The 26,447-nt window shown below is 38.6% G+C and overlaps 2 protein-coding genes across 3 annotated transcripts in view; one reads left to right on the top strand and one right to left on the bottom strand.

Moving 5' to 3' along the window:
* The window catches only part of LOC105837927 (glycine-rich protein), a 65,453-nt gene that overhangs the window by 5,040 nt on the left and 33,966 nt on the right, over nt 1–26,447 (bottom strand). The window lies entirely within an intron of this gene.
* Nucleotides 178–6,256, top strand: LOC105830138 (mitochondrial genome maintenance exonuclease 1). The gene is made up of 5 exons (XM_012669305.3): nt 178–412; nt 531–1,405; nt 1,475–1,682; nt 2,495–2,627; nt 2,847–6,256. Exons 2-5 carry the CDS (start codon nt 601–603, stop codon nt 3,015–3,017), a joined length of 1,317 nt encoding a protein of 438 aa, XP_012524759.1. The 5' UTR covers nt 178–412; nt 531–600; the 3' UTR covers nt 3,018–6,256.

The following is a 26,447-nucleotide window of genomic DNA, read 5'->3' as shown; positions in this document are numbered from 1 at the left end:
AGCAAAAAATTCTGATATAATTTCTTTTGTAACTAAAAAACTTGAAAAATTTTTATAAAATAAATAATTTACTAATTATTACGATATACTTGTAAAAAAATATACATATGTATTATGTGATATTTATATCAAATGTTGATAATAAAACGATGTAAATTATATTCCAGATTTATTTATAGATGGCAGTAACATGCGTTTGTGATGCAGTTAGGTCAGTTCGGTTAAGTTTACCATGTGTCTACATAACCTCTTTAACCGCGCTGCATATTATAGAGAAAACATTAATTTTTTTATAAGTTAGCAGTTAAATAAAAATTATTTTGCGAGTTTTCTATTTTTATATAACTAAAGTTAAAATTTTTAATAACTAAGTTATTTCAAAGACTGCAAAATCGACCAAGGCTTTTTCCCGGTAAGTTTTGTTTATATTTATAATTTTCCTGTAGTCTACAGATAACTATGTGTTTATTTAATTTATTTCGATAAAAAACTAATTTTATATTTATATTTACTTTTTTATTTATTAATAGAGTTGAGATCAGAGGAATCGAGTAAGACGAAGTAATACATAACTGTATTTCAATCAACAAAAATACAATTATGTTGGGTACTTTAAAATATATTTTACATATATCTTTTAATACACAAAGTATGTGTCAGCCGTTCATTAAGAGATACTCCTCAAAAGATAACAAAATTAAAAGGGTGATGAAAGAATATAGATCAGTTTTTGGTCCATTAATTGAAACAAAGACTCAAAAGAAAAAGAGGTTAAAATTAGAAAAGAAAGGCAAAATACCCCATGAAAAATCAAATATGGTAAATACAGAATTGTCATGGGTTATGGAAACTTTTCAAGATAAACTCAAAAAGGTTACTGTCACTGCAAAGCAACGAAATAAACAATTGAATGACGAAGATCAAAGTATGAAAAAATTTAGCGAGATGGATGTTCAAAGTCTAACTGATCAAAGTATAAAAGATTCTTCTCAAGATCCTGATTCTACTCAAGTTGCTCAGGAAATAGAACATAAGTTTACTAATACAACATCTAATTTGTCACCAAAAAGTAGTGATATTAAAGTTATATCTAATTCATCACCTGATAATGAAAACACAGTCACAAAATACATGTCTTCTGATATTAGAAGATTGCCTGATGTTATTATAAATAATTTACTATCTTTTCCAATCATGAACAGTAAAGAAGACAAAACATTTCCCTTACAATCAACGGAAATATTATCTATATCTGGAAAAGATAATCTAGAAACAATAAAATTTCCCAGTGTAACTAAGATTCTCACTCAAACCTTATCACCAGAGTCAAAACTGGCTCTAGAGGCATGGAAAGAGAGAATGATAAAAAAGCTTGGGCAAGAAGGATTTGAAGAGTATCAAAAAGGTACTTGATAAGCTATTTCATAAAAAAGAGAAACTTCAATAAGCTTAACAAATCTATTTCCCGGTGTAGCATTGTTAGAGGATGGTACGTCCTTGCATTCATGCATAGCACAGAGCCTGTTGGGTAAAGAATATGAGGTTCCCTCGAGAATAGAACCAGTTTTTAAGAGCGTCCGGTGTGTTTTGGGAGATGTGCACCATGTGAAAGCGATCGAGACATATGTGGCTCACACAAAATTACATTACAAAGGCGTAGTCGATTGTATAGCCTCTTATAGGTAAAACAGAAGCTTTGCTTTGCCATCGCTAGAAAACTCTATTTCTAAATGGAACAGGCAAGAACAGAGGTCACTGTCTGCTCTCTAATCAGTTTATATTTTCCATTGTAAAATATAAAACTCTAACAATAAATGTAGTTAGCTAATAAAAATCTCGTTGATATTTGACTATTATAACTATAATACTTTATATTTTGTATATGAAATTTGTAAATGGATTTTATAACTTTAAATTAAAATTCGATATTTATACAGTTCATGAAATAAAAAATTATATTTTATAAATTTACGAAAAAAAGTGAAGATATTATCTCTTTTCAAAATTCATAAATATCAGAGACATAAATTTTGAATTAAATATTTTCCCGCGTGTTATCTATTTATTCAAGGAAAGATGCTGAAAAAGTTTCGTATCTCCATAATAAACTTTTCTTCATAAATATCCGCAACGTTTCCGATACTTTTCATCTTAATATATTTTAGGATGACATTTACTACTTGCTTCATATTAAGTTTTCGGTTGAAATTATATTTCTGCAATATTATTAGATTTTCTCGGGTATCTATGTCTATTGAATTATGTATTGTTCATATATCCACGAATTATTCAGATTTCATTAATTAGCCTGATTTCCGTCAATCCATATTCATCGAAATAGAGTTTCTCTAGTCAATGCATTATGTTATATATTTAACACGATCAATGATTTTGAACTATATCGACTGAACAATATTTATTTCCTTTATTCTTGCAATAAAATTTGAAATCGTTCTGCATATATTCAGAGCATTTACTCATACTAAATTCGTAGGGGCGAAAATTACGTAATTGATTGGAAAAAATCTGACAGGAAGAAATTGAATTTGAAGGAAACATACGACGCGCCTGTACAACTCGCCGCGTACATCGGTGCTATCAATGCTTCTAATCTATATCCCTTTGAGGTAAATCTCGTCACAACAAAAATTTCATTTAAAAGAGATAGATAAAACAATCTTATTATGAAAATTATAATTCGCATTTGATTATCGTCATTTTATTTGTTATAATTTGTTCGTCAAATGTTTCGCGTAATACAGACAGCCGCTCTGCTAGTACTTTCTAAAAATATTGAAAAGAAAACAGCCACTTTTTTTAAACGGCTGTGTTTTTCGATTCTTCAGATAAAGCGAGGTTTACTCGTGATTGCTTACACGTGCGGCGCACCAGCAACGGTGTACGAAGTGTCCGACAACACGTTGCAGCAATACTGGACAGTGTGGCTGCGTCGCCTGCAGAAGTACTATGTCGAAACGACGAGGAGCGTTGACAACAACGACAGCGTACACCAATAAAAGCGTTAATGTACCGCGTCGCGTATATTCATTAAAACTTCCCCCCCACAAAGCCAATTAAATCCTTATCCGTCAGCCACAGGTAACTCCCGGCAGGAGTCGGCGGGAGAAGTTTTTAATTCCATCCTTTGCGCGTCAGAAGTTGCAATAATCTATAGTCTTCGGGGAGTAGTTGGGAAAAGCCCTCTCCGAAAGCTCGTAGAAAACCAGAGGACGAGAGAGATACGAAAGAGGGAAACCACGCCGATACACCGACTTATTAAGCCCTGCGGTGGGCTCAGGCATTTATGATTTATGACAAACGCGTATGCGTATATTTTCCGCAACGCCTGTAGCAACGGTTATTAAGAAAATACGTGAACTGCTGTTGCGCGACATATTATAATTTGTAAAATACGTTTACGCCATTATTAAAAGTTATTGTAGTTTACGAAAGCTGTATTTTTATAAAGTTCGTAAAATCTTCGAACTGGCAAAGATTAATGTTCTCTTTTTCCGAAGAAGAAAGTGTCTTTTTTTTTTACAAATTCGCAGATTCGAGAAATAAACATATTAATTTTTACGTTATATCGATTTTTATATTTCCTTATGTTACTCTTGTCAAGAGACACTTAAGTGTTTCATTTTAGATCTTAATTTAAATATTAATTTGCATCAATTTTGATATTCACACAATATTGAGTTGTCATCAAGAACTTATCTCGGCTCTAAAATGGGCTTTTGATTTCACAGTCCCAGAATATCATATTATAGATGAAGAACACTGTAACTACAAAAAACTTAATGGGCGTATGCCGAAAAAACGCGGTCACCATCCTGGTCGTCGAGTGAACAATACAGCAATTATAACTTTCGCCGGCAGGGCAGAGAAGGCCTGAAGGGGGTGCTACGTTACGTGGCTCCCTGTTACAAGGCCCTATAAACATTGCGACCAACCCTTCGTGCGCCCTTGGGGATCGTAAACTAATGGTGAAGCGGTGTAGCAGAATTATATCGTTCGTTGTTTCCGCATACCTGGATCACACACAGAGACCGGGAATCACATTAGGATATCAGATATTACGAACCGCGTCCTTTATGTCCAAACGGTCTGTTCCGCACGTGTATATCCAGTATCAATTCGTAATGACATTAATGGAGTACTTTTTCGTCATCTTGAATCTTCACATTTTTCATTCTTCTTTCTTTTTTATCACGCACTTGTAGAGATACGTGGAACACTCGCTAAACTGCCACTTCTTGCAGCATTTATTTTCGGATACTAAATTTGAAATAATTTTTAATTTTATGTTTAAGACAAGTGTTTTGAGTTAAGTAAGAAAACAGAATTTAAAAAATGATATATTATATCAGTATTCCTTGTTTAGTACATTATTATTAACATAAGTATACAAGAGAAATATCTAGTGACATTAACATATATAAAAATTTCAATTTTCTTCATCATATGTTTATAAATGCTGCTTTCCATTTATCTGAAAGTGAGACTGAGTAATGTGTCACTCAGTAATGTGAGTATTTTATAATCGGATAGTGACGTCATTACTCAGATTTAAAGAAACATGCAAGTGATCACGCTTATTTTAATGACAAAATTATCTCAATATATAACTTCACTTCTAAAGTGAGTTAAGCGAGACTCAATAAAGCACACGGTCTTGAAATTGCTCAGATTGTAGGAAAAAACTCAGTTGAATCTCACTTGTGAGAATGCAAAAGGAACGTGCATTTAACTGAGTTATGACGTCACAAGTGAGAATTATCTGAGTTTTGATGTAAATGGAAAGCAGCATATGTTATACAATAAATTAAAAGTTTAAGGTGAAAAAAGCTATTCAAAACTCCGATAACGAAAAAACCCTGAAAATTTTAATAAATTATTAAAAATCATATTGTGTGAAAAATCTAGTTACTGGAACCTCAACTCATTATTCCTCGAGAATTTTTTTTCTTTTAGAAACATATGTTTATTTCCCATTATCTTTTATTCCGTTAACAATACTTTCATATGCTTTCTGATGATATTTACAAGCCTCTGCAAACTGTTTTACATCAAAGAATTCTTTCATTAAAATGCAAAGCAGCTACATGAAACAGTTACTGGTCTTTTTTTTTAGAAGCAAATATTATGAAACAAGTGCTGTAATATGTTGAAGTTTTAGTAAATAAAAAATATATTTTGCCACAAGTTTGCTTTTCACAGTAACTGATTAAAAATTCATTAAGAAAAGTTAGTATATTAATATTTCACTCGATATATTTTTATATATGTTAGAAAGATTATTTTGGGTAGGCTTCAGATAGCCAAAAAAAGTTCCGCGATGGCAAATGCAAACAATCACGAGGATATCCACAAAGTTACATCGCGATAAAAAAAAAACGATAAGGGGTGATACAGTGCAAGTACCGTGATGGCGCATTTCTTTCATCTCCCTGCCGAGAAGTCAGATCAAAAGAGCGAGGGCCTACATATTGTGCCGCAATTTGTTTTACGTAATACTACGCTAACGTTGCAAAGTGATATTTAGTGCGGGCCGTGGGATTTATCCGCTGAGAATTCCGTCGTGTGCACGTCCCCCGACATCCTGCCGACATCCTGAGCAAAGACAACAATATTTCCGGATTAGATATTTAGCGAGCACGCCCAGCCCCAGATGAATCTAAATCTCCCGGTTAAGCCCCGCTAATCCTCCCGTAACAGCGGCATATTTTCATCGGCCGGTCCCACCCCCTTTGAGTGCGCGAGGAGTTATGAAAACGATAACTTTAACTTGCCGGATGGACCCCACGTTTCCTACCCGGTCTTCCCCCCTTTCGCCGCTCGGACGCGCGAGATCGGAGAAAATGTGCCGCTGGAACTATTGAGCCCGCAATTTATCGAAGACCTCCGTGCAGGACTGCCCTCCGAGCGTATTTCTTATTATATTGCTCGTCTTTAATGCAGCGACGAACAGCAGCGGATTTTTATTAAGTCCACTCCACGATCCGATAAACCCCAGCAATTTCTCATCCCACTACAAATATTGTGCGAGAGCTTTCAATGAGAGCGCTCAATTATTATTTTCCATCCCGAGATGTGTTTTCGTCGCTGAATATTTTACTGAATTCGAAATATGATACTTTTATAAACTAATAATTATGTTAAAAATGTATACGATATCAGAAAGCCTGAGAGAATAATAGTTTTTTATAAAAAAAATGTATAGTATTTTATATTAAAGCGTAAAATGTGCAACGTACTTGAAGACTGAGTTCTTTATTTCTATGGAGTTTCATGTGCAACATTTTTTTCCTGAAAACGCTCCTGACCGTGTTAAACGACGCTTTCGGGAGCAATCGCAAAATTGTTCGCCGCGCGATGAAACCGTCGTATTTCTCCTATTAATAACCGGTCGAGTATGCCGCTCCAAACTTTTCGTCTCGGCGCGTAACAGTCCCCGGGAGCGTATATAAGCGCGCCCGGGCGCGCGAGTCTGCAAAGGATCGCAATAGCTTCGGCTCAGCTAAAGTCATCAACGGGCAAACTGGAGCACGTCCGAAATTACGAAGTTTTCATCGTCCTGCCAACGCCGAGAAATCTCTCGACGTCAATATCCTTCTAGAGAAGTTCCTACCGAGAGAAAAGGTCCGCGTCGCTCTCTCCCCCTCCCCCCACCCCTTTCTCTCTCTCCCAACTAGCCCCGTGGCTAGTGCTTTCAATGGCGAAAAGTTTATAAATACGACAGGAGAGGAGCAGGGGGGTAAGTTCGACGCTCCGGGAGAAAATCGAGGAGCACGAAGACCGATGATAAAGGCAGAAGCGTCCGTCCGAGGAGTCTCGCTTGCTACCGAATTAATCCTCTTCGAGCGCGCGGCTCGTCGTCGTGCATGAAACTATCGATCCCTGCCGCGCGCAACAGTCACGCTACATTTGCCTTCCAATAATAATTAATAATCAAGCGAAGCGGAGCGCGCCAGGGCCAACCTACAAAGGACCGGATTACACGCGAGACGGAAAACGACTATGCCGACCGGTCCAGTCTGAGCATTATAGGGTGCACCGCGACTGCGATTTCACGCCGTGAAACTTCGGGATCTGACTCTCGCGGCAGATAAATCGATAATTGTTTACCAGTAAAGTGGAATCTACAGTTTCTTTTTGGCGGGGGCTTGGGAGACAACGTAACATCTGCAACGTCTACGTATAAAAAACTATTTTGTATACATAATATACATTACTTCTTTTTGGAAATAAATATAATACTTATTCACACCTTTATTGTTGCTAAATTATAAATCGAAACAATTGTTTATCCGATTCAGTTGTTTTATCTGTTAGCTCTCTTCGAAAAAGGTATATTTATTTCACGAAGCAAAAAGTGGCCTTCGCGATAAAATTAAGCGAAATATAGTGCTTCTACGCTGTTGCGCGCGCTAACGAGAGCAATTCTGAACGCGCTTCTGCAAAATGATCGTTGTTTCGTAAATACTGCACCGACCAGCTCGTGCACTTACACTGCGCGTTTCCAACGTGGTCTCCTCCTGCGGGACTTGCTCAGGTGCACACCTGTGGCCAATTAGCGAGCGCACATTAAAATCTATTCAAACTGCACTCTGAAACGAACGTCGTGGCAATTGTGTGCCCCGTTATTGTTGGTCCGCTTGGATCGCGTGTGCGTAATAACGCGGCAACATCTTGCCGAAATCAATAGGTGACATCGGGTAAACATCTACACAGGTCGTAATAGAAAGAATCTGCTAGATTTTATCCGCGCGGCGAGTGAAATGCTCTTAGTGAAATTAGTTTCGCTTAAAACAGCTGCGATAAGATTCCGAGGTCTTGAAAGTTCTTTGTACGCTGAATATAGTATCATCTTTCAAAGAATATTCTTTAATTCATGTAATCAGATACCATATCAAATTATCAGTTTACTTTATGTCGTTAATTAGCGATCCTTAAAGAATTAAAAGTGATGACATATATAAAGGACTTGTCTTTGGAAAATTAATTTTCCTCGAGGAAAATCTGCCTTGAAACCTTTGTCGTGGAAAAATAGCGAGTAAACGGATTTGCGAAATACTTTCCTGCAGTGTGCAACGAAAAGAGAGAACATTATTTTTTCGTTTTTTTTCTTTTCTTTTTTTTTAGAACTAAACGCTGTACTTTCCCGGAGTGCGATCTCGAAAAGCGCCGATTAAATACCGGAGCGAGCGAGGGGAAGGATCGGGAGGAATAAGTAGTTTTCCTGTGTCGTCAAATTCGCATACCGTAGTGCTTTCGCAACCGGCTGGCTCCCGGTACTGTAGAACTCTCGGTTATACCCGGTGTGTTCGTCGTCGCGCAATACGTCATCGAGCCGCTCGCGAGCAATTTCACGGGGTGCTATATCTCACCGGGGGGAAAACTCTCCCCGGCAGCTGTATATTGCGAAATCGGCGAGAGATCTGCCGCAAGCCTGAAAATATAACTCCGCCGTATAGCGGGAGGACCGTATCCTCTCGGTCTTTTCCCCGATGCTCCTATTTCTCAGGTTCGCGCTCCGGATTTCAGTCGAAAACAACGCGAGGAATCAAATTGTCTTCTCCTTCGTACACGGGGGGCATTTCAGATTCGTTGAAGTAGAAATTTTCCGTCAGCGGATCATTTTGCAATTATTTGCCGTAACTTCTCAACGTAACCGTCAACGTTAAGTTTCTCTCGGCAGCTGAAACTTGGATTAAACTTCTGTTGAAATTGTATTGAAATATTCAGTTGATATTAATTTAATCTCGTTACTTGACCGATAAACTTTTCGGACATTAATCTTCTTTTAACTTGAACTAGTTTCTAATTTATTTAAATATTCTTCAGATTTAGCGTATGCCAAGATCTTTTACTGTACATATAATTATTTATTACAAAGTTTCGTCGAAATTTCTATGACAGAGCAACTGCTGTTATTAATTGCTCTTGAGTATCCATTGTTATAAAGAGTACTCGTAATAAATCCAAGACATTCTCTCTCTCCGTCTTTGACTCAATAAATTTAAGTGTTCCACGGGATGCTGTGAGTTTACGAGACGTCTGAAAAATTTTCAATTTTCTTCGTCTCAACTGCGCTCGCGAGTGTGACATAAAACGCAACTAAAATGCGAGTTATGCGTTCGTATTACACGCGCATAGAACGTCGCCGAATATTCTCCGAGTTTTAAAAAATGGCATAATTGTGCGAGGAGGAGAGAAGGCTCAATTTCCTGAAAGATAAACCAACGGAAGCCGTTGGAAGTCATCGCTACGGATTTTCAAGAGCGGCGTTCTGTTGGATAAATTTCCGCATTTTTCAAGCTTCTCTCCGAGTTGTCATTGAAAAGAACCAGCTCCAGCGAGGTTTCTTTGTCGACAAGTTATGGCCGATGGGTGGCACTTAGTCTTCTAGCAAAGAAAAATTCCGAGGGAAAATCGGCGTCGCGCGCATGCAGCACCAACACCGCGGGCGCAATGACGGAAGTGCATTACTTAATTAAACTTTAGCCGCGAAGTTATGCCGGTCGTAAAAAAGAGCCGCGGTATTTTCCGGGTATAGAAATCATTGGGTTACTCGAAGAAAGATTAAGAGCAGCCAGACTGAGTTCGGCGGATTTTTTTTCCTCATTTTTTTCTCAAGCACCGCAGTTAAAGCAAATCGGGTCAACGAGATTTTGTACTCGCGGGAGTTATTTGCGCAAATGAACGACAATTCTCGACGAGTTCTGATTATCGATTAGCATCTTCGAGAAGTCAAAGGACACTATGAAACAAGGTTACACTGCACGAATAAATGTAATTTTGCACAAAAAGAAAGTTACAGCAAGCACAAAGCGTTCAGAAACTTAATGTTTCATTGTAAAAAATGTTGAAACGCGAAACTAACATTTGTCACATTAAAAAAGCATAAATAAGATACTCAAATCACGGATGAAAGATTAACAATTTTCACAGACTAGTAATAATTATCATTTGAATTGCAATGTAAAAATATTAATTGACTATTGATTGTTGCATTGCAATTAAAATTGGTTATTGCAAGCAAGTGTTATAAATAAAAATATAAACGAAAAATTGTTTCGCAACGCTAAAACAATTGTAAATATAATTGAACTGTAAACGACGTAATTGAACTGTAAGGGAATTAGGTTTAGAATACTCATGTTTTGTAAGTAAACTTATTATACAAAAGAAAAATATACATATTTAAACATGAATTATAAAAGATGAAATATCTAAACTATTAACTGCTTCCTCAATTTTTTAACTTTGTTACTTAAAAAGATTAAAACATTTTTTCATATCCTTCATGATATAATCCTTTATACTCAACGATTTCTAAATTAGACAATTAGACAGTGAGTAGGTGCTTTTCAGAGAATAGCACTCAAATGAAAACTTGAATTGGTTGGATAAGTGTTTCTCAGATAATAGGATCAAAGTGAAAACTCGAATTAGTTGAATGGATGTTTTTTTCCAGAGAAAAGAACGCAAACGAAAATCTAAATTGCAACAGAAAAAGTACAATTCAAACCACATTAAGAAATCTTTGATCTTTAAAAATAATCAATTTTTTCATTTTTAATAGTTTTTTAAAAATATTATAATATTTTGAGATCTTGGAAAACAAATTTTTGTAAAAATTGAAAAAATTATTATGTCTGTGTAAAGCCACAATTATCTCTCGAATAATCGATGATTTCAATACTTGTCCTCACTTTTTCTTTTTGTATATTTTAACGAATTGTTTTTTATGTATATGCAAGATGAAATTTTATAATCTTTTATCGGAATCCTTTCAGAAGAACTGTTTCAAACGAGTCTGTTAAGAGTTTGAAAAGCAGCGACGAGCTGTTTAAAGTGGTCCCTAGACGCTCAATATTATTGGACAATGTAGAAATCGTACAGTATTACTGATTTTCTGGAGGCTATATTGAGTTTATTTTCAATTATCTAGAATATTGTACAATATTATTGAGCGCCTAGAGGCCGCTTTAGGTCTGATTGTTCCATCTTCGGATAAACTATATCTGGTAAATTAGCTAATGGATAAATGTCTATGTTTGAACACAGGCAGATAATGGGTAGCAAATATTTTATTTAGTTTATCCGGGGATAGAAAAAGCAAAAGATAATATAAAGAGAATGAATCCATTAATATTTAACGATTCCTTAAGGATCGTTTTGGTCAGCGTAACAAAAGAGACGTTCAATCCCTATCCTTCAATCTAGAGTGTTATTTGTCTTCAGGAAAAAATCCGGGCTTTCTTCTACGATAGGAAAAGGAGGTCGGCCGCAAATGCAAGACGAAATGCAGTTTGTAGCAGTGCGGTCGTTTTCGCCGCTCGGAATTGATGTTCCCCACTCGAGTTCCATGCCGTCGTGTCGACCGGCATGCCCGAGGAACCGAACGGAATTCCACAAGCCGCTGGGGGAAGACGTAGTAGTTTCGAGTGCGTCCGCAATTCCGCGGAAGAGGAGACGCGCGCGCGCGGGCGCGCGCGACGAAAGAGAAAGAAGCGGGGAAAACGCTCGATTTCACAGCCATTGGCTCGAGAAAATGCGACTATACGGGGTAGTCATGTGCGCCGGGACGTGCATACGCGCGAAAGCGACGGTCGGCGGTGATGGCAGAAGTGCCCCGTTTCGTGTGCAAGGGCATTCCGAATGCGGACACGTACATACGTGAGGTAGAGCTGCTATGTAGAACGAAGCGCGCGCGTGGTTTTCGCACGTGCACGCCGATGCGTGCGTGCCATGCAAGCGCATGCATCGCAAGACGAACGCTCGTATTATTCTTCTTCCCGTGACTCCCGTGATATAGCTGCGAGTCTTGCGGGCAGGAAGAAGAGATTACTTTTTCCCAATTCTTCGGGGGTTTTAGATTTGGAAGAAAAGCTCGTTCTTTTTAAGCATATCTCTCTCTTTTTTTTTTTAATACTTTGTGACTTTTAATTCAACGATACCTCACTCTATTTTACAATCAATTTCGTTCTTCGGCTCGATTTGAAATTCCACGAGGGAAAGGAGAGAGCTGATCTTAAAATGAAGAGTGCGCTTTTGAAGTATAATTTTGCAGAACGATTCCTACTGCTTTCGGGAATTTCCTAAATCTGCCGACCGTCAGGAAACAAACGTGGAAGAACGCGAAACGATTTTCGCCATCCGAGTAAGTTTCGGTCGAGCCCGGGTCTTAAGCGCTCCTAGACGCAGCCTATAGCATCCCCAAGGAGCTCGAAGGTGAAACTTGGAGCGGTTTGCGGCATTGGGCGGGTGGTAGAACCGCACGAAAAGGGCACGGAGACGAAGGGCGGGAGTATCGCACGCACGACGTGGCAGGAGCCTTCTCGGTTAAATGAGGCTAACTCTCTCTCTCTCTCTCTCTCTCTCGCTCTTTCCCTCCCTCTCTGCCTCTTTTCCTTCCCCTTTCTCCTCATCGCTCCTCTCATTCTCTATTTCTCTCTTTTCCTTCCTACCGTCCCTTTTATCCCGTCATTCTCTCCCTCACAGAGAAGAGAGCCTCCTCGCCTACCCTCTCGCTCGAAGTCGAACTCTCGCCGTGTCGAGCTCACTGGGCGCGGCCCCGCACCGACCGAAATCGATTTTGGAAAGACGAAGAGACCAAGGGGACGATGGTTGTGTAAAGGAGAAAGATGTGATACAGATTACGGACCAGCCGAGCTTTCCTCTGATCTCCTCTGTATGTATTGGGAGGGGTTCCCTCTTTCTCCACTGTAGGAGGTCGCGGCTGGTAAGCAGCTCTTCCCCCGGTCATAGGAGGACGTGCCAAAGCGCGTCTCCATGTGCCGTGTACAGCGATTTTCTGGCACGGTCAACCACGTCCAAAAATGTACATCGTAAAACTATCTATTTATAATTTACAACAATAATGTAAGATACTGTTTACACTCGACCCAATTGCTAAAGTTTAATAATATTATTAAAAAATCCATAACGCTTAAACTTTAGGCCCTTTTCAAATGATAATTTAAAAACAACTAAGATTCAAGTGATTATTATATACAGAAACATTGTGAATCCATTAGTTTTGTGCCAGTAATTTTTTTTTTTTTTTTTTTTTTTTAATATAACATCGATCATAACAAGAATAACTTTGTTATTCTTGATTATCACTGGCGACAAGATTAAACTTCATAACTTACAGTTTCCATAACTCGGCAACAGACGCGTGAGTTTAATATGTTAATACTTTCCACTTATTTGGCTGAAATATATTTTTTACACACACGTACACATTTTCTACTAGATATATTCTGTACTTTATGGATTCAAAGTAAATATCTTAACGTTGCCAGCGGTAAAATAATACAAATGTTAATTTAATGGCAATTCTGGTAATTTTATTTTTATTTTAAATGTTACACGACGTTTCGGCCAGACGTTTTCTGGCCCTTATCAAGTGTATGTGTGGTACACTTGATAAGGGCCAGAAAACATCTGGTCGAAACGTTGTGTAACATTTAAGATAAAAATAAAATTGTCAGAATTGCCACTGAATGAACATTTGTATTTATGGATTCAGCTTAGTTCATTCAGATCAGTTCCTTTTATTCTTTTATCCGGACCTAAATGCAAACAATTAACCAATCTATCTATGGGGGATATCTATAATCTTGTGCCTTTCAAACATTTTCCGTAAAAATTTGCAATTTGTTTTATTTAAAAAAAAAGCCTCATTAGTTCACGTCAAAGCGACGTTGAGTAATAAGTCGCTGAAACGCAAGGAAACACAAAGTAAAAGACCTACGGATTATACATCATGCAACGGGAATTTTACTTTAATCGACTTATTATTAGCCATCGCACGTTTTCCTTCGTACCATTTCAGAATGTGTATTAGGCTTTCGAGAGAGTCGACGGTCGCTTTTCATTAACGAGATTGTCGTGTGATCGTGACAGCGGAAAACACAGAGATTCTATCGATTACGGATAGACGATGCAGATCACGCTGTCGCACACTCCTGGATTTTCTCTTGATCTAACGTATTGAGAGGGTAGCTTCTTTTCAGGTAGGAGGCTCATCCCTTCTTCTCTCCGCTCTCTTTCGATAGAACGAGCTTAAGCCCACGACACACAGAGCTCGTTTTGTTTCTTTGCAGGTTGTCTCGAGATCTGACAAGCGTGCGAGGTATGTATTTTAGAGCTTACAAAAAATTGAATCTCTATTTATTCCATACATCAGTTTATGTTACATTATTAATCTTACATGGGATTACAGATTCATCGTAGGTAAATTTTTATAAACGCATATAACGCAAGATTCGAAAAATTGTAGCAGAAATTTTTGTTTTTTATTCAATTTGCATATTCAACTATGCCGTGTGTCGCGGACTCCCTACATTCGCACGACATCTGTACGTATAACGAGCGTTGCTCGATGAGCGTTATAAGCGAGATGGGCCGATTGAATTTTGTCCAAAAGGGTCCAGGCCTGCGTTTGAAAATTAGATTTTAAGCCGATGCTCGCATGTATCCGGTTATCGAACATTGAATTTTCCTCTCGCGGGGCGGCCGGATTTTTTTCTTCTTTGACGCAGCTTTACATTGAAGAGCGCACGGCGTATAACCGCCATTCGGGATTTTTATACAGACGATATTAATGAAAAGTGAAATTGATTACTGCAATCGTTTGCATGATATTATTCGCACCGATTTACAACGCGACGATTTGTACAAGTGCTTGTAAAAGCGTTTATGTCCACTAATTTTTTATGAAGCTACAATTACTAAAAATAAATTTTTGGAGAAAATAAAGAAAGTTTGCGAAGATATATTTATTTTTATTTATTTAAAACTTAAAAAGTGGATCTTTCCGTCAAGAAGAAAAGGGCTTTAAGCTATTTACAAGGATGAGGTACTTAAAATTATCGAAGAAATATTCACCATAAGTAGCGACTTATCGGTGACGTGGGATCGATATTTTCGCGCGACTGTTGACAGGAAAAAAGAAGCTTAACGATCCGCTTCTTACGATCGTCGCTTGCTAGTGTTTTCTTTCAGGAATTTTCCGCGAGACGACGATGGTCCCATCGCGAGGGGGATCAATACCGTCGTACCCAACGAAAGCTTCTTTTATCCCGTATCGGGACACATTCTCATCTCCTTCGGTTAGGCGTGAGTGCCACATCGCCGTCTCACCGGACGACCCCGAATAAAAGTCACATGAAACCTTTCCTCGTTCGCGCTAAGATGACGTTCCCGCCTTCAGCTTTGCAGGTTTAGATATCTCATTTAATATTCCCGAAATGTTCTCCTGCGCTTTAAAGTTAAACTCACGTTCGTATTCATAGTCAAATGAATCTTCTTGCGAACTAATTTAATTTAAAATCCCGTCTTCGTTGAGTAACTCGTTTACAAATCAAAGGGAAGGAAGATTAATTTTTCTTAACTACTTTTTTTTTTGTATAACAATAACCATAGCTTTCGTAATTATAAAGATACTTTGGAATTAGTAATTCTAATTAAATTTTAATTTTATTTATTCCAATTAAAAACACATTTTTTAATGGAATTTCTCGAAGAATAAAATCGGGCACTATTCTTTCAGCTTAGAGAGCGATATTACTTATTTCAGATAGCTGAGGTGCAAAATATGCTAACATTCTACCTTTGCAATTCATAAATCTGACCTCACCGTTTTTTTCGACCGCACATAAATTTGTCGTTTCGGCCGCGAGTTTTGATCAAACTTTCTCGATCTCGCTGGATTCTCCGGAGAGCGAAATGCCGTTTCTAACTCCGGATGGACTAGATGCGTGGTGCAAGCAGGTGGTCTCTCTAAAAAATGCAAATGCAATGCAGAAATACGTGCGGAAATCGTATCTCGGATGTTCGATGCGCGGACCATTCCAAGTACAAGGCGAGTCAGATATTCAGGAGAAAGCCCAGACGCGAAGTGGATGTAAAAGTAATAAGACGTCTTGTTGCGACGGGGATAAACTAACGCATTCCCGGGAAAAAGAGGCGAGAGAGAAGAGACGTTACGCCCGACGGTAGCTTTGTTTCTAGTCGAGCTCTTTTCGCAATTCTGACATTTACAAGTACTTCTTACTTCTCTCCTGAAAGTTTTTACTGATGTAATCGGACCTAAGTAATTCCTCTTTAATCAACCTTATCGTGTTCCTAGCTTTTTCCTCTCTTAAATATTGCAATCATTATCATTACGATTAACAAGTGCATTTTATATCGAGCCTGATGTAAAAAATTTAGAATTTTGAGTGCTCGACCTGTCCTAAAATATTCTTTTGCCAGTAGTTATTGATTAAAAATGCCTTCTATACGTGTTACAAATTTAGAGAATTCATTCAGCTTATTCAATTAAGACATCAGCTGACAATTAAGACAAATTAAGAATTTAGAGTTTTCTAACCGACTTTCTCTAAGCGAAAATCTCGTAGCACCAGTTCAAAGTTCAATCTATTATTCAATTTTAAATAATCCTATTAAAATTTCAATTTAAAAATGCATTAAGATATAAGTAGAATATTTAGAGATGGTGTTTAAATAAACTCTGTCGATGAAATATCTAATTATATATAGTTCAAAGATTCACAGATGCCGAGAAACGCGGTAAGCCAAAGGCACTTTGTACATACACTGTATATCTCTAATTATAACGTCAATAAATAATAAGTCTGCATTTTCGAGGATGAGTCGCAATTTGCTAAATAACTCGAGTTTAGAAGCTCTCGGGGAGCGCGCGTTCGCCTTGCGCGGTAACCGCGTAAATCGTGGGAAGTGCAGCACACTCAGTTGGATAGAGAATCAAGCATTACGGCGCAACGCGAGGACGATGTTTCGTCGTACCCGGGACTTCTTGTGCCGGCGACGTCTTCGAGACGCAAAGTTAGCGCGCGCGGTAATCAGCCGGTTGCCGGGGGACCGTTATGAGAAACGTGTCTGGCATGGCGTATAGCCGCCGGTAATTAAATTGTTGCGCCTATATATCCGTCTACTATGCAGGCGGCTCGCTAAGTAACCTGTCGTCGGATTACGCGAGACATGTCCCCCGCCTCATTCAGAATCAATCCACATCGCGCCACCCTAATTCGGGCCTCTGCCGACTCGTTTCGCGATACCCAACCCTCCCCCCTCCCCCTCCCCCTCCTCCCCCATCGTTCGGCACGTATCGATTTGCCTCTCTGCCGCGCTTCCCGAATTCCTGCCCCAAAAATACGCAGTCTCGCGACGCGAGCGAGAGACTTCGCTTTTTACCGTAGAATTATTATTTTCGAAACCCGTGACACACACACGAAATACGCGGATCAAAAAATACAGTTCTCGCCGATAGTACCGCGCAGTTGTAAAAAAAAAAAATGAAAGCCTGTCGCAAGCGCGAACAGTATGCAGATTAAAGGTTGCAATTGATTGCGAAATGCACGGCGAAATTTAGGAATTGCAGTTATGTCATATTACTTTAATTTGAGAGTGATTCAGAATCCAATGATCGTCAGCAATATTGTCGACGTAAAAATGTCTAGAATTTTTCCTGATTTACGAAAAAAAAAAGGATAAAATTGAAAAGGTTCTTACGCTCTGCTGGCTCCTCTGTAAGCACTTACATCCTGGCGAGTAATCGGTAATCGATATTTGGATAACTTTTCATCTCAACTAGATAAAGCGGCTTAGTATCCAACAGAAACCTTAAAGATAAGCTGTATCGCCGAGGCATGTGTCGCAGAGAATGCGCTTCAAGCCTCTCGCGGGTTTTATTGGTCCACGTCCAAAGGAAACGTGAGATCGATAGAGCCTCTCAATTTTCGTCTCTTTCCCAGAGAGCTCTTGTGGTTAGCGAGAGAAAGAGAAAGGGGAAGAGAGAGAGAGAGAGAGATCGTGCTGTAATTTGGCATGTTTCAGGATCAGGGGTCAGGTCGTAAAGCACGCCGGGACGTAGCCATAAAATCACTCACAAAACCGCTGGTGCAGCGCGGCGCCATCGTAACGAAGAGTAACCCGACCGCTCGCGCTTCATTTCCTTGTTAATTTTGTACGCGTTTATAGGTACTGACATTTACCCACTTTATAGCACGCACGACGTTTAACTCCGTCGTGGATGTGGTATTACTCGTTTTCCGCCTTATCTAAAATTCGTACGGTAACACACGATCGTTTCCAAAGTGGTGCCCAAGCACGGTTTTAAACATTATAAATTTTAATGAGCGAGCCAATGTACGCTGATGGCGGTGTATCGATTTTAGCTGCGCGAAATTAAGTTACGAACAGGATAAATCAGTCGTTAAACCTTCGCAAGAGAGGGATGAGAGGGGCAGGTATCAAGTTACGGATAAAGTAAGAAAATTTTACTGCATGTGCACCGTACATCACATCAAATCAGAAAGTGCACGAAAAAAAGTTAACCGTCAGTACGCCGGCTGTGGCGATTTAAACTTGCTCGTCTGTGAAAAATTGTTAAATCGTGAGCTTAGAAATTCTGACTGATCACTCAAAAGTTTTGCACCGGGTAGGCTCTCCAAAAGTTCGAGAGCGCTATGCTTTTACAATAATATTGAAAAGCGGTGCCCGTATGTAATAATAAGTAATTTACGCCGTAATGTAGTAACTTGCAATGCATAGAAAGTATTGTGATAAAAAAATACAAGTAGCCTCCTCAAAACTAATTTTAAACTTTCCTTTCGGCCGAGGTATTTCCTTCTTATCGCCTTGCTTTGTAATCGTCTCAGAGGTCCAATTAATTTCTGCTTGATCGTACCATGTCGCCGATGTTGCCCAGCTACGTCCTGAAACAGGAGGTATCAGAAACAACGGATAGCATTGTTGCCCTGGAATGTCTTGAATTTCGTCAAACAGAACGCACGTCGCGGTGCCGATACCCGGAATTCCTACTGACGGTGATTGCATTATTCCGAGCACATCCTATCGCATGGCTGCCGGCATGAGCTTTAACCCGATATGCAGCATTCGCAAACATCGACGGATCTGTTTCCTAACGGTCTTTATCGGGAAAGGGAAGATTTGGTGCACGAAATTACAGTAAAGCGCATTTATCGGAATACCCACAGCGGCATGAATATTTCATAAGTGAACGTTTCAACGAATCTTCTAATACAATTTCTGTTGGTTAGTGAAAGTTACTACTCCTTTGCATTTAAAAATATTCAAGATGGGTAAAGTAATAACATACATACATCATATTCAAAATAAGAAGAATATAATAAGTAATATGCTACTTAATTAAATTAAAAATATTGTGATACGTTTTTCACTGGTGACACTACCACTCACTATTGATTAATTACGCAATTAGGGATAAAATGCAAGTCGTGATGTGCCGTGTACTCAGTTTTTGTGAGGCTAATATCTGTCCTGAGGGACGTTACATCGTGCGAAAAAGGTTCGACATCTTGTTGGCGGCACTTCATTAATCACTCGTTGGGCTTACCACATGCTTTTCTTTGATGTAAATGCACTTTCCCAAATATACTCACAGAAACTTTTCGTATAATGTACGCTCGTTATTATTACTCAATAGATTTTTTTTATATAAAATTTTATATTTTTTATGATATTATGATACTTAATATTGAACATTAAATCATGTTAATAAATATTAAATATCAAGAATAAGAGAATTGTTTTTAACTTTTAATTTCGTATATTTTTCTTTTATAATCTTTCTTTTTTGACGAATACTATAAATTTATAACAATATTATATAAAGTTTTTACAAATACGCGCGTGTATGTTGATTTACACATATTTTTAACGTAAAATCTCAACTTTATTACTTGATACTTATTGATGAAGTGAGTTAAAATACCTCCAACTTGTAAACTTACTTGTACTCGTGCTTGGCTGAAGCAAAGTTTCCTGTAATCTCGTAGTTGTTTTAGCGAAGGGAATAAAGCACAAAAGCGACAACCCTAAGAATTACCCCCCGAAGGCGAGAAGCGTTCGTGAAATAATAATTAAATCGCCTCGTAGAGAAAGTGCGGAAGGAAGAGGTAGGCTTAATTAGGTGATTGGCCTGCCTATATCCAGAATCGATCGGTCCCTAGGACAGTCGGACTAATGCCGTTTTAATCAACCGCCCGGTATGCGAGACCTTGTTAGGCTTCGGATGCCAAAGGAAAGTTCTGTATCCTTCGTCGGGCTCCGGCTATTACTCTGCCCCTAATTTGATGGAATGAATAAGTAAAAGTTCTCTCTTTTGTGGTACTCGAATCGGATGAAAAAGTTGGCCTTCTCTCTGTGTTTCTACGCGCTTTCATGAATAATGCTGATAAGTTGCTATCCAGCTTTTATTTAAACTGACATTAAGTTAAATCGACACAATGATCGATTAAGTTACAGCAAAAAACTGTAAATGCAGAAAATTTATATTGACAGTTAAAACGTAGCTCAAAATAGCTAAAGAGAAAAATGCTTTGAAATATTCGCCGATTTTTCATCGTAACGTTCCGACATTTATCACATGTATATTAGGGAAATATTTCATATATCAATAATACTTTTGTTGAAAAATCAAATTTTAGTTATTCTGTCTTTGAAATAAAAAAAAATGGTGAGAATACAGATAACAAAGGACACTTTATGTTATTGTAGTATTGTAAACTTTTACAACAAACGATTAAATTTTCCGATTCCAATCGATATTCCAGTTAGGACAGCAGAACGACCTAATATAAAATTATGCTTGACTCTCTTCAAATGTGCGATAAAGGGATGTTTTATGACCGCTATGAATGCGACAGAATTGCGAGAGTGATGCGCTAGTGATTCTTCTCGGAAGAAGCACTACGGCTTTCCCGGCGCGTCGAGCGAGCTGATGTACTTTAAAGCGGTGTCTCGTAGTCTTGTAACCCAAACATCTAAGACACGAGCACATGTTATCGATACATCTACGTGCCTGTATACATATCGGAAGGTACGCGGAACAGACAGGAGAGGTGGGAGGAGACAGGAGGTTTGAGCATCTAATCCGAGGTTTAACGTGCGCGGATCGCCGGCTTCGAGCCCGCTAATGGAACGTTAAGCCAGCTGAGCCTGGGCTAACTTTGTACACCTTATCGAGCGAGCGAGCGAGGAGGGGCCTGATCGAAAGCTCTCGTTTACCTCGACGTCGCGACGCCTTGTTCTCGTCGATCAAACAGGTGTTCGGCTTGAGCGGACGTTTACGACGACAACGATCCGTAAAGGCCTCGCGCGATCAAGGGATGTTTCCTTCGAAGTAAGCGTCGATCTTAATTACGAAATATGCTGACATTGGCAAGCTAATTCTAATAATCTAGGGGCAATATCAAGGAATAAAACATTATATCGACATTCACGCATATAATGGTGTTACGCGTACAAGTCATTAAAACTTAACAAATAATGACAGAGAAGTTGAATAACAACAGCGCGATAGCGTCATACAAAGTCATTAGGCAATTGGGTTATGATTCCAATTAATTATGCTAATTAAAGTGTAATACTCTTATATCCGGTTGTGTGCCAACTTTTATCAGTAATGTGACGTACGTCTGGTATTTTTAACACTCGTCATTTCTATCTTTTATCACTCCCACATTCAACGGAAACTTAAAATAGGCACAGCTGAACTTTGCTAATTAATAGATCAATAAACTGTCAGTCCTCTTGGTATTGAAACTCGAATCGGGCAACGTGCAATCTCTGTTGATGATAAATCGTGCCGCGCGAGCATTAGTCGCATTATTAGACGCATAAGTTCGTCTCTGTAATTAAGTCGTAAAGCCATTTCGTGGAAGATGTTTTGCCTCGCGGCATCAGGCGGTTACGAAACCACACAGGTGCTACCTCGTGATGTTTGCTTTTTTGTGGAAGAGGCGCGCGCTACGAAACGCCCGGATAAGATAAGGCCGCCCGCGCGGTTCGCCGTGCGATCCGCGGCCAAGTTTCCCAGGGCTCGTCCTCTCCACGGATTCACCGCGAAAGAAGTGGAAGGCTCCGATATCAAGAGAGCAGTGAAATCGCATTCGTGCGATTAGCCTGGCTGAAGTTTCGCGAACCGCTGAATTCGAAGTTAACACTTAAGCGGCGAGTGGCGTAACCGGATCCCCGCACTTTTAGTTCTACCCGCTTTTACTTGGAATGAAACGAGCACGATACGATCGTCGAATGTCCTGTGAATCTCAAATATCAGAGAGCGAACGAACTAAAAGTAGCGATTGTTCTAACATTCGTAGTCACGTTGTTTAACACGTTTCTTTAACGAATATAAAAGCTTAAAGTCACAATTGAATAGTACAATTGTATTTTTAGATCATTTCTTATTCCAGCCTTGTTTTTTTTATTGTTAGTCCAGTATTGTTAGTCACTTCTTGTCGATTTGCGAGCACCGCGTATATTTCGAGGGAGCATTAAATCGAATCGGATCTAAATCGTGCGTGGAAGCCGGAAAGCTCGAAAGCACAAGGACTCTGGTTCAGGAGAAGAAGAGAAAACTCAAGCTCGTACATTTATTTCACAAATTACAGCCACGGATGCGGGCAACGTTCGAGTACACCTGCAGCTAAGGAAAACTTATGGTTCCGATCGAAGTCGTATATCGAGGTAGGAAGTATCGTGGGATAAGTGTCTTCGCTTCGAAGAAAATCCGTTAAGCAGCGGGGGAGATATCGGCTGTTTCCCGAACTACATTTTCAGCAGCGACGAAGTTAGCTAGAAGATTGCATTCTCTTTCGTAAGATCGTAAGATGTGTCTTAACCTTTAGAAATTGTTTTATGTGGAAATAATAATTCGCATATCGAATTTGCATTACGATAAACGACACTAATCGCAAGAACTTTGCGAATTATGTACAACGCCATTATATACACGTATGAAAAAGTAATTATATTAAAATTCATAACAAAATTTGTATTCTCAATTTTTTATAAAAATTATAATAAATCAAATCATAAAAATCTATGTAGTGAGTACATTTAGTTATATAGAAATCGAGATATATGGATAAAATTATATTTACTTCTTAATTTTAAAAACTTATAAATAGCATTAACAAAAGTAGAGTTTATTTTATATTAATTCGAGATGCACCTCGACTTGATACTCTCTAAATTTCTTAGAGTGAAAATACTGCCACTACAATTTTTCGAGTGATTTTTCACTCAATAAAAGAGTTAGAATTCACTCTAATAGAGTAAATTTTTAACTTTTATTGTAGTGGAAAATCACTCTAAGAAATTTAGAGAGTACCGTGTAACTTATGACGACGTAAGAAAACGAAATTTGTCAACACTCTATTTATTAAGAGGACAATATTGAGCAGTACCAGACCTACGAAGTTCCACGACGTCACTATCTTCTTACCAATACGGAGTACCGTGAAAATCCTGTTATCTACTTAGTATGAATAAATTTCAAGCTCTCGTGCCCTTCGTACTCGGTACAGCGACGTCATTATCATAGAATTTACTAACTATAAAATATGTCTTCCGCCGTCGAGGTTCGTCGTTTTACATGCTTAACGTGCTCAGATTTTTCCAAAGAGCGCATCGCCGAAGATTCTCGCCGAGAGCAAACTTTAAATAGCGAACGGTGAGTCGAGTATCGATTTCCTGTTCAGAATCTTGTCGCGACAACGTCGTAGCTCGACAGAAATAGCGCAAATTACGTGAACCGATTAATGTAAGCCAATTTTACTGATCTCGTAAAATAAAAAAAAAACTTAAGCGGACACTTAACTTAAGAAATCATTATCACGTGGAAATAAAGTAGGGCAACACGTGTATAAAGTAATAGAACTCTATTTTTTTTTTTAAAGCACATTGAGCTGGAAAAATTAAAAAATTTTCAGTCAATTTATTCCTGCCCATCAGTTTGTAAAATTATCGACACTTTCGACATAAAATATATGGATTAAGAATATCTTTGAGAATTTTCGCTAAAAAGAAAACTGGTTTAATTAAATTTTTTCCAGACTTTCTAGAACATTTTTTAAATTGGTTTCCTGCGTACTAGTAAAGCAGTAATGAAGAAGGACACAGTATCGTAAAGACACTTTCTGAAACGCGCGTCTAACGAATCAGCCGAGCTGGACTTCAAACACTTTGGAACTAAGGGGCTCACGTGTCGCTCGGAGCTCGTTCCGGTTCGTTTCTTTTGCGGATGCGTCACACAGTGACGCAGAAGAAGAACGAGACGAAGGGAAGGAAAACCAGAAGACGGACGCACGCGCGGCACTTAATTTGTTTCCAAGGGTGTTGCGTCGATGCAGCCATTAAGCGAGAATGGGCAGGGGCGATTTATGCGCGCCGAGATTATCCGACGGATAACCGGCAGCGGCCAGATAACCGACGGAATTTCGGCGACCCCGCTTCCGTATATATGGAGGACAGATCGAATTTATCACCATCGACCTACTTAACTACTAGCGGCGCTGTGCTCCCGGGGTGCGCGGTTCCATAGGGCGCCTAAGTAAACGAAACTTTTGTAATTGTTCTATCGAATCCCCGGCGCAGTCCCTGCCTTCCCCTTTGTTGTCCTTTAACGATCATCGAATACATTGTCTCAACTTGGGAACGCGCGGTGGGATGAAATTAGCGGAAGTCCGTCGAAATGTCGTCGTTGAACGGCGGGGAAACGAGTAACCTAGCGCGTGATAAATTTCACGTATTTTTCATAAAGTTATAAAATCATAATGGATAGCAGCGGACATCGCATGTATAAGTTTATAGAGCGTAAACATTTTGTTGGTACAGCTCATACGATTGTGAATATTGATATCTACTATTTAAAATTTCACGAAGTTTACGTATTTATATTGATATATTGAATTTATAAACAGCAAATAATAACAGCGTGATCCTATTCATATTTTGATTATTTAAATATAAATAGAATGTGCATGCACAACAATGGATTATTGCATATTAATTTGAAATGTATATATTTACTAATTTCGACACACATAAGAAGCTTATTCAATTAATAGAATACACAGATGTATTATTGCAAATATTGCAATATCCTCGCATAAAATCTAAAGTAAGCTTTCTTGAATTACGTCAAAATACAGAAGATATACCTTTATTGTCTGGATGATGTAATATTTGAAACACAAACATGAAAATATTACGATAGTATCGATTCAAATCTACTCTTTTCTTACATAACTCTCTCTATAATTTTCTAATTAAGCGTAAGTGCACAAGAATGCGTAGCAATGTAATATTAACTCGGTGCAAATTGTAAAAACACGTAAATTTTTGAAAATGTGCGAGTGCAAAATAAATTGCTAATTCCTTAAAATGCTTCACCGAGGGGAAATAATCCCCCGTTATTAATGCAAATATGAGCGCGAAAGCGGAGTGGAACCATTCCATTATCATCGCAAAACGTTATAAAATGTTAAAAGCGTGTCGCGTTATGCGTTCTAAAATGTTTGCGGATCTCGGTTAATTTTCGTCGAAAAACTGAAAAATCTTTTGTTTTATGCAGACACGATTAAAAAATGTAACCGAGATTAAAAACAAGCGCGTCGCGAGCTTGATTCACGCAGCAAAACTTTCGTAATTATTCTATCGATTTCCTTTCGTTTTGCCCTTCTCTTTTCCCTTCCTTGGAAAATAAATGCTCTCGTCGCACAGCCGATCGAACGCGCGCAACTATCCAAAATTAAACGGTTAGGCGTGCCCTGTTTCTCGTCATCATTAAATAAATTGCGCGCGTAATTATAGTCAGCCAAAGAATCTTTTTAATCGAGGTAAAGGTGGTATTATAGTCGATGCAATACTTTTGTTATCAGATGACAAATTCTCATGATTTGTCATAAAGCATTGTTTACTTTTAAGCATTTTTTCAAGATACATCTTAGCGTTGAATTACACATACTTCCTCATTTTTTTAAACTCGGGCGTATTATTAAGAAAATTATTACTAAAAAAGTTATCGTGCAAAATGTAATACCATCTTCAACTCTATTAATTGTATATTATTTCTTAATGATTAATTCACTATTGTTACGTTAAATGCGTCGCGCGGAAATTTTATTACGGAAAATTTCCTGTAGAGTAAATAAAAGTCGGAATCAATCGGGACAATTTGGTAAAATTTTATTACGACCTAAATTTTATTTGCCCCGTGCTCTAATGAGATTTTTCGTTTGCTTTGGCAGCGTTCGATTTACCGATCGTCAAATGAAGCGGGTGTCACGCATGTCCGCGGACAAATAAGCCACAGCAAATCATAAATTTCCAGACGGATCTTGCGTATACGGCTCACGCGACAACGCGTCACCGGGTCGTTTTAATAAGGGCACCCAGCCGCGTAACAGCACAAGTCAGGGTATACGCGCCTCGTATTACTCTCCCGTTTTATATAGATATATATATATATATATATATATATATATATATATACATATCCGTATGTATGTACGTATACAGCCGCTATCACATTACTAAAGCCCGGCGGGGACGGGTGTAGAAACGAGGTTTCCTCG

Source organism: Monomorium pharaonis, chromosome 3, assembly GCF_013373865.1.
Source record: "Monomorium pharaonis isolate MP-MQ-018 chromosome 3, ASM1337386v2, whole genome shotgun sequence".
Taxonomy (NCBI): Eukaryota; Metazoa; Arthropoda; class Insecta; order Hymenoptera; family Formicidae; genus Monomorium; species Monomorium pharaonis.
Note: the sequence above shows the minus strand (reverse complement) of the source record. Positions and strands in the feature narration are given on the sequence as shown.

Coding starts and splice junctions, on each gene's coding strand:
- LOC105830138 (XM_012669305.3), top strand. CDS start 601: ATGTTGGGTACTTTAAAATATATTTTACATATATCTTTTAATACACAA. Junction 1,406..1,474: donor ATTTGAAGAGTATCAAAAAG/GTACTTGATAAG, acceptor TTCCCGGTGTAG/CATTGTTAGAGGATGGTACG. Junction 2,628..2,846: donor CTAATCTATATCCCTTTGAG/GTAAATCTCGTC, acceptor TCGATTCTTCAG/ATAAAGCGAGGTTTACTCGT.